Source organism: Chanodichthys erythropterus, chromosome 14 (assembly GCF_024489055.1).
Source record: "Chanodichthys erythropterus isolate Z2021 chromosome 14, ASM2448905v1, whole genome shotgun sequence".
NCBI lineage: Eukaryota > Metazoa > Chordata > Actinopteri > Cypriniformes > Xenocyprididae > Chanodichthys > Chanodichthys erythropterus.
In genome coordinates, this window is record NC_090234.1 from 20,279,149 (window position 1) to 20,297,900 (window position 18,752).

The 18,752-nt window shown below is 35.3% G+C and overlaps 1 protein-coding gene across 4 annotated transcripts in view; it reads left to right on the forward strand.

The window, feature by feature from the left end:
• The window catches only part of znf385b (zinc finger protein 385B), a 162,292-nt gene extending 143,800 nt beyond the window's left edge, over positions 1 to 18,492 (forward strand). For 3 of the 4 annotated variants that reach the window (XM_067409406.1, XM_067409409.1, XM_067409410.1), the window contains 6 exons: positions 4,393 to 4,431; positions 6,449 to 6,626; positions 11,907 to 12,218; positions 14,508 to 14,692; positions 14,992 to 15,093; positions 17,443 to 18,492. In XM_067409406.1, the coding sequence (XP_067265507.1) occupies positions 4,393 to 4,431; positions 6,449 to 6,626; positions 11,907 to 12,218; positions 14,508 to 14,692; positions 14,992 to 15,093; positions 17,443 to 17,655 (1,029 nt within the window). In that variant the 3' untranslated portion in view covers positions 17,656 to 18,492. The remainder of the gene's footprint in view (positions 1 to 4,392; positions 4,432 to 6,448; positions 6,627 to 11,906; positions 12,219 to 14,507; positions 14,693 to 14,991; positions 15,094 to 17,442) is intronic. The other variant, XM_067409408.1, reaches the window with a different exon arrangement.
• Positions 18,493 to 18,752: the final 260 nt, after the last annotated feature.

Here is an 18,752-nt window from a genome sequence, read left to right on the forward strand (position 1 = left end):
GGTTTAGATCAAAGTGTGTAAAAGCCAAAACTTAAATGGCATTTATGTCCATTATGAAACTCTGCCAGGCATATAATTACGGTCTTTAACAATTCAAATACGCCACGCAATTTACTGACCCCGTGCGACATTATAATGCCTCTTAAAATAACCTTACAATTAATGTGTTCTGCATTATATTTTATGTTCTTTCCACAAACTAAACATGCTCCCATTTTCTGTAGAATGCAACTTTTTTAATGCCGTAATTACACTTCAGGCAAAGCCTACAGGCAGCTGACAGTTCTATAAACTGTTTTTGGTTTGATATGGCTTTTTATTTCATATTTTTTTCTCAGAAATCTTGGCCCTCAGTTTAGCTGTTAAAATAAATTTTTGCAGATGTGGCCTGAATAAACTCTGGGATTGTGGGAAAATCACAGCTGAATTTCTAAGCTTTTCACTCCACTGGCTTTTTCAAATACATAACTGTTTTTACTATAACTTTTTCCACCCGTCGGCTTTGTCTTTTGTCTGCTACATTACATTGTCTGTTTTTTTTTTTGTTTGTTTTTTTTCCCCTTTGCCTTCATAAGGTGTTTTGTTATGAAGGTTAAAACAGCCGTGCTGTGTTCTTTTGAAGGCTGCATTAAAGAAATGAGAATAATGGCTGGAGTACGCTCTTAGGTTTCCCTTATCTTCTGTAAATGAGCTGTTTTATCTCCATTTGCGCTCAGCGTAACAGAGAAGCCTTGGCCATTTCATTTGATGTTACCTGATCTAAAGGTGTGTGTCCTGCTGTGATGTGACATTAGGTGAAGTGGAGGCTTCCCTCCAGAGACCTACAGCCCTTATGTGAGAACAAGCCAATAAGGCAGATAACCAGCACATCTCATTAAAGCTTTATAGTCTCTTATACATGCTGTGTCATTACAGCCGTCACACCCCCGCAACACGTGTCTCTGTTGAACTATTGTGTCGCTGCTTGACTAACATTACCCAGCAGCATAAGCAGAGCTTGGTTTCAAATTTCAACACAACTTAGATCCAATTTACACCTAATATTAAGATGGTGGACAGTGCTAATTCTATCTATCTATCTATCTATCTATCTATCTATCTATCTATCTATCTATCTATCTATCTATCTATCTATCTATCTATCTATCTATCATCTAATTTCTTAAGCAATAGTTTCAACACACTAACGTTCAAAAGTTTGGGATCAGTTATTATTTTAGTTATTTGTTTTTACTTTAATTCAACAAGAATACATTACATTGATTAAAAGTAACCAAAACATATTAAGCAGCACAACCGTTTTCAACATTGATGATAATAAGAAATGTTTTTGAGCAGTAAATCAGCATATTAGAATGATTTCTGAAGGATCATGTGATGGAGACTGGAGTAATGATGCTGAAAATTCAGTTTTGCCTCACAGGAAAAGAATGTATTCTCAAATATATTTGTATCATATCTAAGGCATCAGATTGCCTGCCAGATTTTAGGGTTTCTCCACCTTCAAAACCTCAATTTAAACCGTGCTAACAGTTGTACACGGTGATATTTCTCGGATGACTACTTGTGATCAGATCACTGAGACAGATCTTAATACCTGGTGTGTACGGGCCTTACATGTGAGGAGATAAGAAAAAAGCTGGAAATAGGAATGTTTCACTACTTTGAGATCTGCAGCAGTTCTTGTGAACTTTATGTGCAGGTCAGAGAATCGAGAATCAGTTCCATTGTTCTATTTAGTTGTTAACGGTTCTTGACCATCTGCATTCTACTTCTGACTTCTGAGTTAAAAAAAACAGGGCTGAATTCAATTCAATTTACATTTATTAGTATAGCTCTTTTCACAGTACATCATTTCAAAGCAGCTTTACAGAAAATGTATGTTTATACATTACATTTTAGACTAATTTGGACTCTGTCCAAATAATGTCCATATGTCCAGAAATGTACAGTTCAAAGATAAAGTTAGCTAACATAATTTATTCATTTAGGCAGAAACAATGATCTCATTAAAGCAGTTATTACAAGTTTTGATCATAATGATTACAATATATATTAAAAAAAAATGGCAGTTGTGTATGTTGATTGTTGATTGCCAAAAAAGTATCTTTTTTTTTTTTAAGTTTTAAGTTTTATAGTTATAAGGATGGGTGTACTAAAAGAATCGATAATGGAATCGTTGAGGAGCAGAAATCAAGTCCTTGCAATTCCAATCTTTATTTAAGAGCTAATTATTGTGTCTTTTTACAGTAGTTATTTGGAAGATGGATTACCAGAGGGAGTTCAGATCAAGGTATGCTGTGCTGAAAGACTAATCTGGAGCTTTAAATAGGAATTAAAAATGTTTTTAAAAATGTAGATTTATTATAGACTCGACAAAAAAGCACTTTTATCTGTGCTATGAGATTAAAAAAATGTAGTCTGGAAACTGGCTAATAATCAGACCTTAACATTTGGCATGTTTTTTTCATCAAATTAAGGTTGTTATTGTGCTTAAAAATTGTTTTAAAGGCTGAAGTGAGGGGTGAGGGAAAAGAGTAGGTCATAATTGCTGTATGACTTCATGCATTGAGGGAGTTTGTGAGCAGATGTTTTTGTGGCAGGGACCTATGGCCTCAAAAACAAAAGAAGCTGGCACTAATAACGCTTGTATTGCATAATTGGCTAAATCATTTGAGACTGTCATTGCATTTGTTGCATGCACAACTACAAGCACACACGTTTAAAGATGGAGTGTGTCATTTATGTGTCTTTAGCAGCACCAAACCAAGAATATCAGATATAATGACTGTTTCCAGACAGGTTTTCTGAACCCTCCACCCATCTGCAGTTGTTTGGGAAAAAACAGGTAGTCCTGCTACAAGAGGAGCTGTGTTTAAAAAGTGTTGCAGATGGCTCGCTTATAGCCACTTCTGCAACTAGGACTTCCTAGAAGAAAACACTTTATAGTGGGATCAGGGGATAAAATAAATAAATAAATTAATAAATAAATAAATAAATAAAAAATGAAAGAAAATTCATTTCTGACAGTGATGCCCCATCTAAGGCCAGTCTGTGTATTGCATCAGCCAGGCCTATGAAAAAGTCAAAGCATGTGCATGAGAAAATAGACTCCCTAAAAGATCAACTGTGTACTCTCATACAACAAGCTGTTACAATGTGTAGGTGTGTATGTCTTTGACAGGTTTCTTGTACAGTACATGAGCGCTGAACGGGAGGATACAGAGACAGCTGTAGGGTAATGCACTGATATTGCTGGCAGCTCCTATTTGCAAATATCAGCAGAAAGGCTTACTGGTGCTTATTGCCTATGCAAGCCTTTTTATGTTTGCTCGTACGTGTCCTGCTCTTGTTGCAAAGACATTTTTGCAACACAGCTTTTAATAAAGCGTGTATGTGTCTGACTGTTCGCTGAAGAATGTCATATACGCTTAATGGGCCTCGTTCATGATACACAAACTGAATGAATTTCTGAGTAAAATGTTTGTAAAAGTGTAAAAGTGCAGCATTGTGGCAGTTCATTAGCACAAGCAGAATGAATTTGTATATAAATCGTTCTGCAAACCATTCTCGCATCAATTGAGGATTAATTTCGATAATCTGTGTACACTACTGTTCAAGTTTAGGGTCATTAAAATTTTTCTTTTATTCAGCAAGGATGCATTTGTATTTGTAAACGTATTGTTGTTTCCACAGGAATATGAAGCAGCACAAAGGTTTTCGGCATAGATTATAATAAGAAAAGTTTCTTGAGCACAAAATCAGAATATTATTATTTCTGAAGGATCATGTGACACTGACAATTCAGCTTTACTATCACAAGAATAAATTACATTTTCAAATATACTCAAGTATAAGAAAAATATTCATTGTCAGAACATTTCACAATATTACTGATATACTATATATTTGATTAAATGTTGTGATCATAAGAGCTTTGGTGATCATAAGAGACAAAAAAATCTTACTGACCCCAAACTTTTGAATGGTAGACTAAATTGAAGGGCTGTTTGATTCCAGAATTTCTTTCCAATTCCAATTCCAGATTTTTTAAATCAGTGGAGCTAATTTCAAAGTTGCAGTTCTAAAATAATTTACTCGTTTCTTAGAGAGGTAAAATGAGAACTTAAAATAAACAGTGAAATATATACTTATGATACACTTATGATTGATATGGCTTTTAAGATATTGTTTAGCTTCTGTGCTTTTAAAATCTGGAATTTTAAAATTATTGGTGACTTTCTTCTGTGGAACACAAAAAAAAGATAATTTGAAAAATGCCTCAGTGTTTTGTTTTTGTTTTTTTCATACAGTTCCAAACAGTTATAGTTATAATGAGTCCAATGTTGTTTGGACCCCAACATTCTTCAAAATATCCTTTGTGTTTTGCAGAAGAAAGAAATATGCGTACAGGTTTGGAACAACATGAGGGTGAGTAAATGATGACAAAACTTTAATTTCTGGGTGAACTATCCCTTTAATGTTCAGAAAATGTAAACAGGTTTGAAAGCCCGTTCTTTGTTTAGAGAAATTTGTGCTGCTCGTGTTCCACGAATGAGGCCCTGTGATTGCTAGAACTAAGCTGAAAGACACTTGATGTTATAAAGACTTCAATTATGGTCTGGTTGTGAATGTTTTTGTAAATATTGAAATGGGCTCACACTTAGCTTGGGAGAAAGTCAATTTATAAATGTCAAGTGCACTTAATCCAGGTCACAAGATCTGCTAACATTTGCACAGTGCAGAGAAGACAAAACGCCCCAGGTCGTCACATCATTCTCCCCTGTCACTGTCTGCAGCAGTGTCCTGTGTGTCATTATGACTCTCATGCCTGTCACTTGAACAAGCAATCTGTGCTGTTGGTGCGATGGATGTTGCGCACCTCATTTTCGCTTGGTCTGTCTCTGTCTTTCTTCTCTCTTATCATATTTCATGTTTTTTCAGCTCTGACTCAGATGGTTCAACACACATTCACAAGATCACAAGTGAACGGCAGCCATTTTGTCTTTATGACAGAAAAACAAAAGAACTTTGACCTTTCTTTAATCCCAGCACCTTTACAACATGGTGTTAGCCGCATGCTTTGTAATAGATATTCTTTTGTCTGTCTGTTTGTGTGTTTGTTTTGATCAAATGTATATATGTATTAACTAGCAAAGTTAATATGTTTCTTTCAATAGAGGCACATCCAATACTGTTCTGAAACCACTGAACTTACAAAACTCGTCCCTATATTCATGTCCCCCACATACAGGTTCAATGAAGGTTCACACTGAGAGTGATTTATTTATTTATTTATTATTTATTTATTTATTTATTTTTAATTAATATGTTTATCTATGTTTATATATATATATATATATATATATATATATATATATATATATATATATATATATATATATATATATTATTATACAGTCAAACCAAAAATTAATCAGACATTTTTTATATATTTTTACTAGTACGTGCAGGACACTATAGTTCATTTATGTAATTGAGGATAGCAAAATATACCCAAAAATTCTTCATAATGAACTATAGTGTCCTGCACGTACTAGTAAAAATATATCAAAAATGTCTGATTAATTTTTGGTTTGACTGTATAATATATATATATATATATATATATATATATATATATATATATATATATAAGACCACCAGCTCTTGTTGGGAACAGTCTCTGTCAGTGTGAATGGCCTAATGATTTAAATGTAATGCTGTTGCTTATATCTCATTACGGAGGGACAATAATGAATACAACAAAGCAGTGACTTGTCATTCCATTCCTGTAATTGCTATTTCAACACCATGAAAACTGCAAACTGCAGGCTTCCTCTTTGAATAATCTGCAGGAAAAACATCCGTGAGCGGTGCTGTCTGGCTTCTCCCCGCACTGCCAGAAATCCCTTAAACTTTCAGTTAGTGAATGTGACAGAGTATCAGCATTTGGAGAGAAAATCCATCTGCAGGTCTTTTGGGACTTTGTCACGTTTGATGTCATAAAAATGAAAAATTGAGCTCCTAATTCTTAGCAGTCAGATATTCAAAGGGATCCTAATCCCTCATAAGCACTTTCTCTCTCACTCACTCCCTTTCGTTCTATTTAAGTGTGAAGTAGTCATTTTCCCTTTAAATCTTCACTTTGAGCAAATACAGATACGAGTAAACTCTCCATTAGCGGCCTCAGTGAGTGCCAGCTATCGATGCCCATTTAGTGTTCTCCATTGAGAATCAATTCCCTCTAAACACACTATGTCCAGCTCTTTCTTAGCCTCTGGAAAATTTGGTCATCCCGATCTCATCCTTACCTTGATTGGAACAGTGCCTGCTATTGAAAGCATGTTTGAAATGAATGTGTGTGTGTGATTGCAGTCCATGATGGTAGATGCTATAGTTGTAAGAAATGAGCCTGATTGGATGGTTCATTTGTTCTCCTTTGTAGAGCCAAGCTGAGGCCCACTACAAAGGCAGTAAACATGCCAAGAAGCTCAAATCACAGGAGTCCACGAAAAATAAGCAGAAAAGTGCAGCCGCCCAGGACAGCGGCCCTAAGACAATCACCACCACCACCACCACTTCCTCCTGCACTGCAGTCACTGCCAGCTGCTCTGAACAACCAGGTTAATAGCTCCTTTTGTACTTGCTCCACATCACCTGTCCCATCCTCTTTCTCCTATCCTTCCCTCTCCATGTGTGTTTACTTCTATGCTTTTCTTCCCGCCGCTCTAACCCCGAACCCTCGCCGCTGTTTACACTCCATGTGCTTGTGTGTGCTGCACGTAAAAGCATCTAGACCACTTTAGGGTGACCAAGGGCATCCGTCAAGCTCAAAAACGTGCTGCTTGTTCATGTGCCGAGGTAAGGAGCAGCCCTGCTGCGGCAGTAATCAGCCATATGCTTTATCATGCTAACAGCAGATCATTTTTCCTGCAGCTCTGTTTGCTTGTTTCATCATTACCTGCATATTAAGTTTCCTGCACATGATCTTTTTGTCTCTTTTTGTGTTGCGTTTAAATGTTTAATTATGGAAAACACATACAGAATTCGAACAGGCGGTAGGATGCGTGCTGGGATGCTGTTATTTTCCTTTTTTTTTTTTTTCTTCTTCCTCCCTGGCCTTTGATTTGACTGAATTAGATTTGTGTTACATTTCAAAGAACATAATCATCTGATCTTTGCTTCACGCTGTGACCCACTCAATTTCAGGCCCTTGTGTCTGATTAAGAATCAAGACTGGGATGTACCAAGACGCATGCCCTACGGGGTGCAAATCCGAGCCAGTGCATACTTTCCGAATTCGCTCGTTCTCTAGCTACAGACTCTGAGACAGATTTGGGTGCGCCTCATTTATTAGGCAGTGGTGGTCCTCATTGATATGCAGTGTCTTTGTACAAATCAGGCCAAATGAATGTCAGCCTGATTCACAGATGGCTTATGGGTCCTCGCTGTCATGCCGTCGTATTAGCGTGGTGTTGAGCTCGGACCGAGACTCGGGAGGGGGGCTGCTGTTGCCGTCTCTCCCCGAACCCTGGCAACACACAATGCAGTCAGATTTAGTTTACATGGGAAAACTTCAAGCACTAAATCATTAAAATTGCTAGCTCCAGTGCTTTACGTAAGAGTCTGCTTTATGTAATTTTTCAGAACTCCGTGTGTTGGATTATTCTGGGATGTGTGCGCACGGTAATTGCTCTGTTTTTTTTTCTTCTTCTTTTTTTTTTAAGATCCAAAAAATGTTCCACACTCACTGAGTTTTTCAGAAAGGATATAGCAAGGTCGTTTCAACATTGTGGTCACTGTTTGGTCTGCATCTAAACAACAAGTGCCAATTGTTATCACTGTGGCTCTGTGCCAAAACCTAGGGAACTGCCTATGTATGCTGTATTTTAAGGCATCATAGACACACTTTTGTTTCAAAGGATAGATTGCTTCTTTTAGCCAAATTCTAAGTTGGAAGTATTCAAAAGTTTGGGGTCAGTAAGATTTTTTTTTAAAGAAATTAAAGGTGCAATAGGTGATTCTCTACAGAAACATATTTTGTTATACTGCTTCAAAGTCTTCTCATATCCTGATAACAATCGCTATGTTAAATGGTCTTAATGTATTTTTATTATTATATATACTGTCTGTGGAAGGCGTAGGACCCTAAAATGTTCATCCAATCTTTATATTCGGTCCGGATGAAATAATATGATACACAGTTTATACAACACCTCGACGAAAGAGCACTGCAAAACAAACAGCAGCCACCTTTTACAGTTCCTAATCAAAACAAGGTGCTTATGCTGTGTTCACACCATAACTACTGTAATTAAGAGATGGCAGCCCGTAACGTTCTAACTGGAGTTGTTTAGGTCCTCAGACTCGGAATTATGCATTTCCATGTCAACAGTGTCAACACCGAAATGAATCTGCAGCAGTCAGAGACGAGCTTTCTGAGTTGTTTACATTCATTATTATTGTAATGTTATGTGCTTTCAGACATGAGTAGTTTAACGCCGTCTCTTGTGACGCTTTGCCGAGAGCAGCTATACGTGTGTGTGTTCGTGTGTTTTGGAGGAGCCGGGGCTTTCAACTGTGATTTGCAGGGAGGGTGGGATTGGATGCTTACAATACTAGCAGGCTAACGTTAGCATTTTCCAGATCACCTACTGCACCTTTAATACTTTTACTTTTCAGCAAGATGCATTAAAATGATCAAAATGCTGTTCTTTTAAACTTTCTATTCATCAAAGAATCCTGTAAAAATGTACAGTATCACAGTTTCCACATAAACATTAAAGGGTTAGTTCACCCAAAAATGAAAATTATGTCATTAATGACTCACCCTCATGTCATTGCAAACCCGTAAGACCTCCGTTCATCTTCAGAACACAGTTTAAGATATTTTAGATTTAGTCCGAGAGCTTTCAGTCCGTCAATTGAAAATGTATGTGCAGTATACTGTCCATGTCCAGAAAGGTAATAAAAACATCATCAAAGTAGTCCATGTGACATCAGTGGGTTAGTTAGAAGTTTTTGAATCATCTTATATAGATTTTGGTCCAAAAATAATAAATAAAATGTGACTTTATTCAGCATTGTATTCTCTTCAGGAATCCTTTCCATTGAATTGATTCCACTGAACTGATTCCATTGAATCCTTTCATCTGTCGGCGTTGGTAATGCACTTTTACGTTGTTGTTTTTGGCGATTAGGACAACCGCGACATGCACACTTACGCACCATTTTAAAAAATAGCTTGAATACAGCGCGCGTCTTCCTCAGACTGTAAACGAAACTCTGGCGCACCAGTTAGCACTGGAGGGACAGAAAGCTCTTGGACTAAATCTAAAATATCTTAAACTGTGTTCTGAAGATGAACGGAGGTCTTACGGGTTTGGAACGACATGAGGGTGAGTCATTAATGACATAATTTTCATTTCTGGGTGAACTAACCCTTTAAGCTACTGTTTTCAACAGTTATGTTAGAAATGCTTCTTGAACACCAAATCATCATATCAGAATTATTTCTGAAGGATCTTGTGACACTGAAGACTGGAGTAATGATGCTGAAAGTTCAGCTTTGCCATCGCGTGAATAAATTATATTTTACTATATATATATTAAAAAGGATAATTATTTTTAAATTGTAATAATATTTTGCAATATTACTGATTTACTGTAATTTTTTTTACCGAAAATAAATGCAGCCTTGCCGACCCCAAACTTTGCAACTATAGTGTTGTTTCCATCCTTCATAAAGTAGGCAATCCCATAATGCACTGCATTGCAAATATATTTTATATTATATTTTCAAAGTACATGTTTTTATTAGTTTATGCATTCCCTGGGAATCAAACCCTTTACCTTGGCACCACTTTCTGCTGTTTGAGCTACAGTAGAACTTTATTATAAATATTCTTATAACTCATTCAATACCAAAAACTTTGATCAATACCAAAAAGTTTACTTTAATAAAAAATGACCTAATATTTGAGTGTGCTGCATGTTTTATGCTTATTAAAGTATCACACTGTTAACTTGGCAACAACTGTAAATTGAGTTTCTGTGTGCTTTTGATTTTTTTACTGCCTATGCTGCGCATTTTTAAATTAGCAGCTGCTTATGTAGACAGCTTACTAGGTTTTCATACAGAGCCTATGATTTCTGTTAGTTTTGAAAAGTTTTCCAAATAGTTGTACTTTATCTCTGATCCGTTTTCTTATTTGGTTACAATATGTTCCTTATGACTCACCACATATAATAGTGAGAACAAAAACAAAGAGGCATATGTTTCCACATCTACCTACCACGCTTTGGAAGATTTGAAATATAAACTGAAACAGAGAGAGAAAAAAAAATGCAAAAGAGCAGAAGTTCCATCCTAGAGGTTCAGGTTAGTGTCAGCGGGTGTAATGTCACTGTATAGGGGAACATTAGACTGTTCTGGCTGCTTTGAGTCCTCGGGAGAAAAAAAAAAGGACGAGCAGAAAGTGACATTCATATAAACCAGCAGAATATTCCCTCAGAAGCCTGGTAGAGAGTGGGTGGAGAGTACAGGCATCCGACATCAAGGCTTCTAGGGCCTCCTGAAGCATGTAATGCTATGACAAGGGCGCAAGTGTGGTGAGCGATCCAGGGGTCACGTCCTATCACATTACAGCACGCGGGACCCGAACAGTCACTGGTGATAGAAGCCTGACCCTACCCAGTGCTGTTGTAACCACACTCTAAAAAATGCTGGGTTAAAAACAACCCAAGTTGGGTTGAAAATGGACAAACCCAAAGATTGGGTTGTTTTAACCCAATTATTGTTTAAAAATAACTATGTGGCTGGCTTAAAATGATTTATGAGAGGCAACAATAATAATCAAAAGGTAAACATTTATTAATAAGCAATTTAATAAACGTTTATTGTTTATTCATTAAACTTTTAAATAAATATTCATTTATCAAACATATTAATAAATATTAATTTCCAACATATTTTGGGTTCATTTTAAGCAAGCAATACAGTCATTTTTAAACAACAGTTGAGTTAAATAAAACTACCCAGCAGGTTGGGCAAACATTTAACCCAACCGCTGGGTTTGTCCATTTTCAACCCAACGTGGGTTGTTTTTAACCCAGCATTTTTTAGACTGCAGTACTAGGTATAATCTGGTTATGTAATCAGATTCCATACGTCCATATTCCATAAAGATGACATACTTATAATTAGATTACGTTTCATTTTAAAATACTCATAATCAAAGAAAATCAAAGTAATCAAAATAATTTTTTATTGATTAAATAATATCATATTATTCACAAAATGACAGTAAATTATTCATAATTTATAGATTCTCTGATGTCAGTTAATGGTCACATTACATGCAGCAAAACAAATATTTGTTTGTATTTGTTATGATATTAATTATTAGTATTATCACAAACCCCCAGTAGTTCCTTCATAAACCCCAGTTTGGGGTTCTTCATGTTGTTGTTAAAAATTTAATTTTTTTTCTTTATAATTTTATATATTTTCAGTTTTTGTATACATTTTTATATTATTTTCTAGTAATCCTATTCAGATCTATATGATTAACAGTTTAGGTCAAAAGTAATCTAAAGGTAATCACAAAGTAGTCAAAATGCATTACCTAAAATATGTAATCTAATAGATTATGTTATTAACTACAATTTTTGTCGTGGAATTTGTAATCAGTAACGGACTACAAGTTTTGACATAGAAACTAGAGAGCTTGCCTGCAGCAAAGACCTTATATCAAACCCTAACAAACAAAATAGAGGGAAAAAACAGACAGGAAGGAGTTGAAAAATGTGGCAGCACATAATACAACATGCTGAGCCCTTCACCACTAACTGTCAAATTTGCTCTGTCCTTGTTTCTTTCTCTCTCTCTCTTATGTTCCCAGTGAAGAGTGCAGAGCCGTTGGCTGCGCACAAAATCCCTGCCTCCCCGCAAGCCTTTGTGCCAGCTCCCGCTGCGCCCGCGGTGGCATTAGTGCCCAGCCCTTGCAAGACGGCACCCGCGCATGCCAGCCCGCCCACCGAGCCGACAGGGCACGTGGCAGCCCTGAAGAACACCTCCAAACCAGCAGCGGTGCCAACGGTCCCGTCAGAGCCCAGCGTGGAGTCTGAGGAGGAGAAAGCCAAGAAGCTCCTGTACTGTTCGCTGTGTAAAGTGGCTGTCAACTCCCTCTCACAGCTGGAGGCGCACAATACAGGTGTGGCGAACATCTGCATCGCAATGTCTTTCCCACGGCTTTCTCGCCGTTATACGTTCTTCTTTATCATAAATGTTTCATGAAGTGACCCTCTGAGGCTTGGGAGTGTGGAAATGTACGTGCAGTTAAAACATAAATCAAAACCAGCGAAGCAATGTGAGGCTCATCATTGATAATGTATGAAGAACTGGAAAATGTAGACGGGTTTCCCACAGTCATGGAAAACCTGGACATATTGCGGAATTTTAAAAAAGCTGATTTCTAAGCCTGGAAAAGTCATTGGGACTAATCAAATATTAAAAAGTCATGGACATTTATGTAGTCGATATGTTTTTTTGTTTTTTTTTCTAGTTATGCTCAGCCTTAAAATATTTAATCTGCAAGAAATTGCTTTTTTATGCTTGGAAAACATTATCCAGACGCACTATAGAAGAATTTCTTCAGATCTGAAGACTGCAATCAGACTAGGGCGGTTGATATAGCTACAAAAATATCTTGGTATTTTTCAGCCTTTTGATAATATTCAGTATATAAACTACCATTAAAAAGTTTACTCCAGTCTTCAGTGTCACATGATCTTTCAGAAATCATTTTAATATGCTTATTTGCTGCTCAAGAAACATTTCTTATTATAAGTGCTGAAAACATTTGAAGATTTGTGGAAACTGATGTTTTTTTGTTTTGTTTTGTTTTTCTGGATTCTTTGATGAATAGACAGTTCAAAAGAACAGCATTTATATAAAATATAATGTTTAGTTTTTACTGTAACATTTGATTAGTTTAATTTATAGAATAAAAGTTTTAATTTATTATTATTAATTTCTTAAAAAAAATCTTACTGATCCAAAATTTTTAATAATTTTGAATTGATTTACTTAAAGAGAGTTTGAACTGATTCATGAAAATGAAAAAGAAAAAAAAAACTGTATTTATTTTCCCTTTTTTGCATCTAACATTTCAATCAGAGACTGTCTGATTGAACATTCTCATACTTGTTCATACATTTTCATACTTCTCATACTACACACAAGTCGTGAGACAAGGGCCTCACAAAATTAGTCTAGTGAGTCTTTAGGAAACTTAATGGCCAAAAACAATACACATACTGTGTTGCTTAAAGGCACAATATGTCATTTTTCGCCACTAGAGGTCGCTTATTCAAAACGCTTATTCAAGTCGTAGCTTGATGACGCCTTATTTTCGCAGAATCAAGGGAAGTGTTGTCTTCACGTCTACAGCCAGTGGAAAAGAATCCCACGGGACTCAGGAAAAAATCATATTTATGGATGAGCTAATGTATTAAAGATTCATTAACATTACTGTAGCATGAAGCACGGTGTGGCTGAAAGCCGTTGGAGCGTAACGAGGCCGCTGGAGCAGTTGCTAATGCTAATGAGAGACAAGTGCGACAGACAGCTCAAGAGCAGCAGAACTTTTATTATGCCACAGACCACTTCCGCTTCTTCCGGTCATGCATATGTGGGGTAACACAGCGCTGTTTTATCATGTTAAATACATTTGTGTGTTGAAAGTTGTTATAATGCTACTCTGCGTTCACTTGGTGGCTGCTATGAGACACTGCACTAAGCTAGTGTCTTTACTGTAAAAAAGATTTACTGTAAAAAAATATACAGTAAATCAGTAATACTGCAAAATATTATTACAATTTAAAATAATTGTGATATTAGGCATGGTAAAACATGGTACTCGCGTAAAATCAAGAAAACGAGATTTAAACAATAAGACTTACTGTGTTCAGCTATAGAACAGTGATTAGTTTTCTGTCAGTGAATGTGTCCATCCAAACAGCTGCTCACCTGTCTAATAGAACATAATATATTAAAGCGTCTTTGGTGTTTCCATGGTTCCTAAAAAATTTAACCGGAAATCGAGGGTAATGCGGATACAATGTCATTGATAGGTGACGCACATACGAGGTCCGTGTCCTGGTTAAAATTGCTTATTTAAACATTCTTAGAAAGATTTGGGATAATGTAAGTACACAAGTCAACAAAACATACAACATTGTTCTAGTGATTTTGAGATCCTTTAATCCAAAAATCTTACATATTGTGCCTTCAATAAAATCACTGTGTAGTAGATTCCACAACCTTAGGCTGTAAAAATAAACTGCTAAATTCAAACTCTTGTCTGACTTAATTGAAATATTCAGTCTTAGAAATTGTGCTAAGTTATATCAATGCAGCCAAAAGTCTGAATAAACAGATTTGTTTCTTTTTTTCCCCCCGTTAAGCCAGAGAAAACATTCTACATTGTCTGTTTCATCAGGTTCGAAGCACAAAACCATGCTGGAGGCACGAAATGGAGCTGGTCCCATTAAAGCCTACCCCAGACCCGGGTCCAAACTCAAAGTTCAGGCCACACAACTCAACAAAGGCTCAGGCTTACAGAACAAGACGTTTCATTGTGAAATCTGTGATGTTCACGTCAACTCAGAAATCCAGCTTAAACAGGTATTCAGTTCAGTTTCAGTGTAAGAGGATGTATTCTTGTTAGCATGTGTCTTTGGTTGCATTTGGCATGATCCTTATTTATGCAGTTTACAACAAAACGTAACGTGTGCAGTGATGAATAATGAAAGCTCTATGAATAGTAATGGGATTCTGTGGCTTGATCTTGCCAAATTTGCATGTGGACAAAATGAAGTTGTACTTCCTCTTATGATGTTTTGATAGTTCGGTTCAGTGTTATGTTTGGTCACAAATGTGTATCACTTGCATAACAACGTTAATTAAGTCCGTTTTCTTCCCAGCATATCTCCAGTAGGCGGCACAAGGACAGAGTGGCAGGGAAACCCACCAAACCCAAATACAGCCCTTACAACAAGCAGCAGCGGAGCTCCAGCTCTCTGGCAGTAATACATTATTTATGCTCTTTATAATCAAGCGCTTTCATCAAGTGTTACTCAAGTATCAGTGCTGTGAGGAGTTTGTTCCACACTTTCTAGGCTGACAAATGCCTCTTTTGGGATGCTAATGCATCATAAGGGCTTAATGCTCACTTGTCATTTTTCAAATGATATGCAAAATATGCTTGAAACAACTTTCTGTTTATAGTACAGTTGGCCCTTTACTAAGCTCCACTGCCCTGGGTTACTGTTGCTAGCTCAGACGAGCTTTACAGAGTGTCACATAAGAATGAATTACTTTTTTATGTTCTGTTAACAATATTTGAGGATCATTTCTGTAAATCCCATTAGAAAGTATCCAAATGCACAGATCCTCTATAGACTTGCATTAGAAAATAATTAATATTTTAATAATTACTAATAACAACAAAATGAATAATTATATTGTTATTTGTTATTATTATTGAATAGTAAAAATTTTGTATTTTATTTTTTATTATTTTTACTATTATTATTATTGTAAGCATTAAAATATTTTAAATCATTATTATTAGCAGTAATATTTATAACAAAAATAATAATACTTTATAAAAAAATATTAATTTATTACATATTATTATTATTATTATTATTATTATTAAATTATTGTTGTATTTTTTTGTCATCATCATCAATAAAGTATTATTATTATCATTAATAGTAATAATTATAATAAAAATAATTATTATTATTTGTAAAGAATTAAACTAATACAGTATTGTTTTTATTATTATTACTATTACCAGTAAAGCATTAAATATTTTAAATTATTATTATTATTATTATCAGTTATAATTATAACGATAAAAATAATATCATCATTATTATTGTTATTTGTAAAGTGTTACATATTATTATTATTAATAATAATAACAACACTTTCAGTAATTCTTCTTTTATATTGTTATTATTATTATAAAGTATTAAGCATAATAATAATATTGTTGTATCATAAACATCAATAAAGTATTATTATTAATAATAATAGTAATAATTCTAATAATAAAATAATAATAATAATAATAATAGTAAAATATTACACTAATTATTATTATTGCTGCTGCTACTAACACCACCACCAGTAAAGCATTAAAATATCTTAAATAATTATTTTTAGTAATAATTATAATAACAAAAATATTATTATTATTATTAGTAGTAGTAGTAGTAGTAAAGTGTTAAATATTAATATTAATAATAATAATAATAATAATAACACCTTCAATAATTCTTCTTTTTATAATATTATTATCATCATTACCGGTAAAGCATTAAAATATATTTTAAATTATTATTATTATTGTATTAGTAATAATTATAACAACAATAATTTATTAATAATAATAATAATAATAACAATATTAATGTTATTATTATTATTATTAAATAATAATTATTTGTAAAGTATTGAACTAATGAAGTATTATTATTATTATTATTATTATTATAATTATTATTATTATCATCATCATATGCATTCCCTCAGTCTGATTGGTGAACTGGAAGATGTTTTAGTGCTTATAGTTGACTATTTTTAAAGGGTTAGTTCACCCAAAAATGAAAATTCTGTCATTTATTACTCACCCTAATGCCGCTCCACACCCGTAAGACCTTCGTTAATCTTCAGAACACAAATTAAGATATTTTAGTTGAAATCCGATGGCTCAGTGAGGCCTCCATAGCCAGCAATGACATTTCCTCTCTCAAGATCCATTAATGTACTAAAAACATATTTAAATCAGTTCATGTGAGTACAGTGGTTCAATATTAATATTATAAAGCGATGAGAATATTTTTGGTGCGCCAAAAAAACAAAATAACGACTTATATAGTGATGGCCGATTTCAAAACACTGCTTCAGGAAGCTTCGGAGCATAAATGAATCAGTGTATCGAATCATGATTCAGATTGCGAGTCAAACTGCCAACGGCTAAAATCACATGACTTTGGCGCTTCGACAGATTCGACACACTGATTCATTATGCTTCAAAGCTTCCTGAAGCAGTGTTTTGAAATCGGCCATCACTAAATAAGTCGTTATTTAGTTTTTTTTTGGTGCACCAAAAATATTCTTGTCGCTTTATAATATTGAACCCCTGTACTCACATTAACTGATTTAAATATGCTTTTACTACCTTTTTAGCAGACTATATATTTAATTACATCACAGGCTTTTTAGGTTAAATAATCCCACTAGGCCATATAATCAATGTCCTTTGGATTAATTGTGGAGTCCTAATTTCTTTATTGACATTGACACTGTCCTTTGTCCTTCCTCAAAGTGATTCAGTGTTCAATTTTTTCTTTTTCCTCCAGGCCAAACTCGCCCTGCAGAAGGACTTGGCGAAGCCCATTTCACCAGCTTTCCTCCACACACCCTTCGCCCCCACCACAGTCCCGTCCATCTCCCTCCACCCTCGTCCCAACACCTCCATCTTTCAGACGGCCTCACTTCCGCACTCGTTTCTCCGCGCCGCTCCGGGACCGATCCGACATACCGCGGGCTCCATCCTATTTGCGCCTTACTGAGCAAGCGCCCAAGTCGAAGCGGACGTTTCTCGGACTATGCCACACTGCGGCTGCGTGCCGAAGTTCAGCGGTGTATTTATTGAAACTTTATCCTCAACCGTCCTCACCATCGCAAAACCCAGGAAGGATCTGCCGTCTTAGTGAGGACTTTTGCATTTAAAAACACTAAAAATAAACAAGAAAAGTGTTGAACTGCTTCCTGAAAGACTTGAATTATCATGGTCTTCCTTTTCAACTCAACCAACCCCGGACAAGCACATGTCTCGCAACGCTGTCAGAAACAATCCCAAATCTTACCGTAGGACAGTACGTGTTCAGTTGACGGCTTGATGTTGTCAGGGAGCCTGTGATGCAGTTTTTGGCCTGTGTGCTGTCTTGTATCGTGTAGTCAATAAGCTCAATCACCAGTTCCACTCTTATCCTTTTATCTGACAGCAAACGCAGCATTTCTCTTTTCCACATGTGTTCGGGTTCCTCTTTTTGTCATAGAAGTAGATTCAACCTGTTTTCATCATGAAACAAACTCTCTTTTGTGTAATAGGACAACCGTGGGCCTTTCATCTCTCTGTGATATCCTTATTTGTCACGAGACTGTACTTCGTCTGCAGCTCTCTGATGATGCAATAATGTATAGATCATTAATAATATTGATATTCTCCATTGTGTATTTAATGTTTACCTTCCAGGTTGCAATACTAGTTGTATTTTATGAGCTGGAGGAGAACTAGGTACGTTATTTGGTACATTTATTTTTAGAGATCGAGAGAAAACAGTTTCCATTCACTGAGAATTCTTTATTTGGCTGTGGAATTTCATAGTCCATAGTATATATGTATGTATGAGAGACTGTACATAAAGATACTACATTTTCAATAAAATAATATATTTAAATGATTTCTTCATTAATTTATACTGTATATTTCTTTTTATGAATCATTATTAAATGTTTAGTGAAGCATACTATAATATGAATCAATAACACATGAATTATTTTATTTATTTTCAGGTATTTTTTTAATTACACTGTTTCTACTGTACATTTCTCTTGAGTTCATTCATTTGTGCAGGAGATTTGTTTGCTAAATTTCATTAAATCC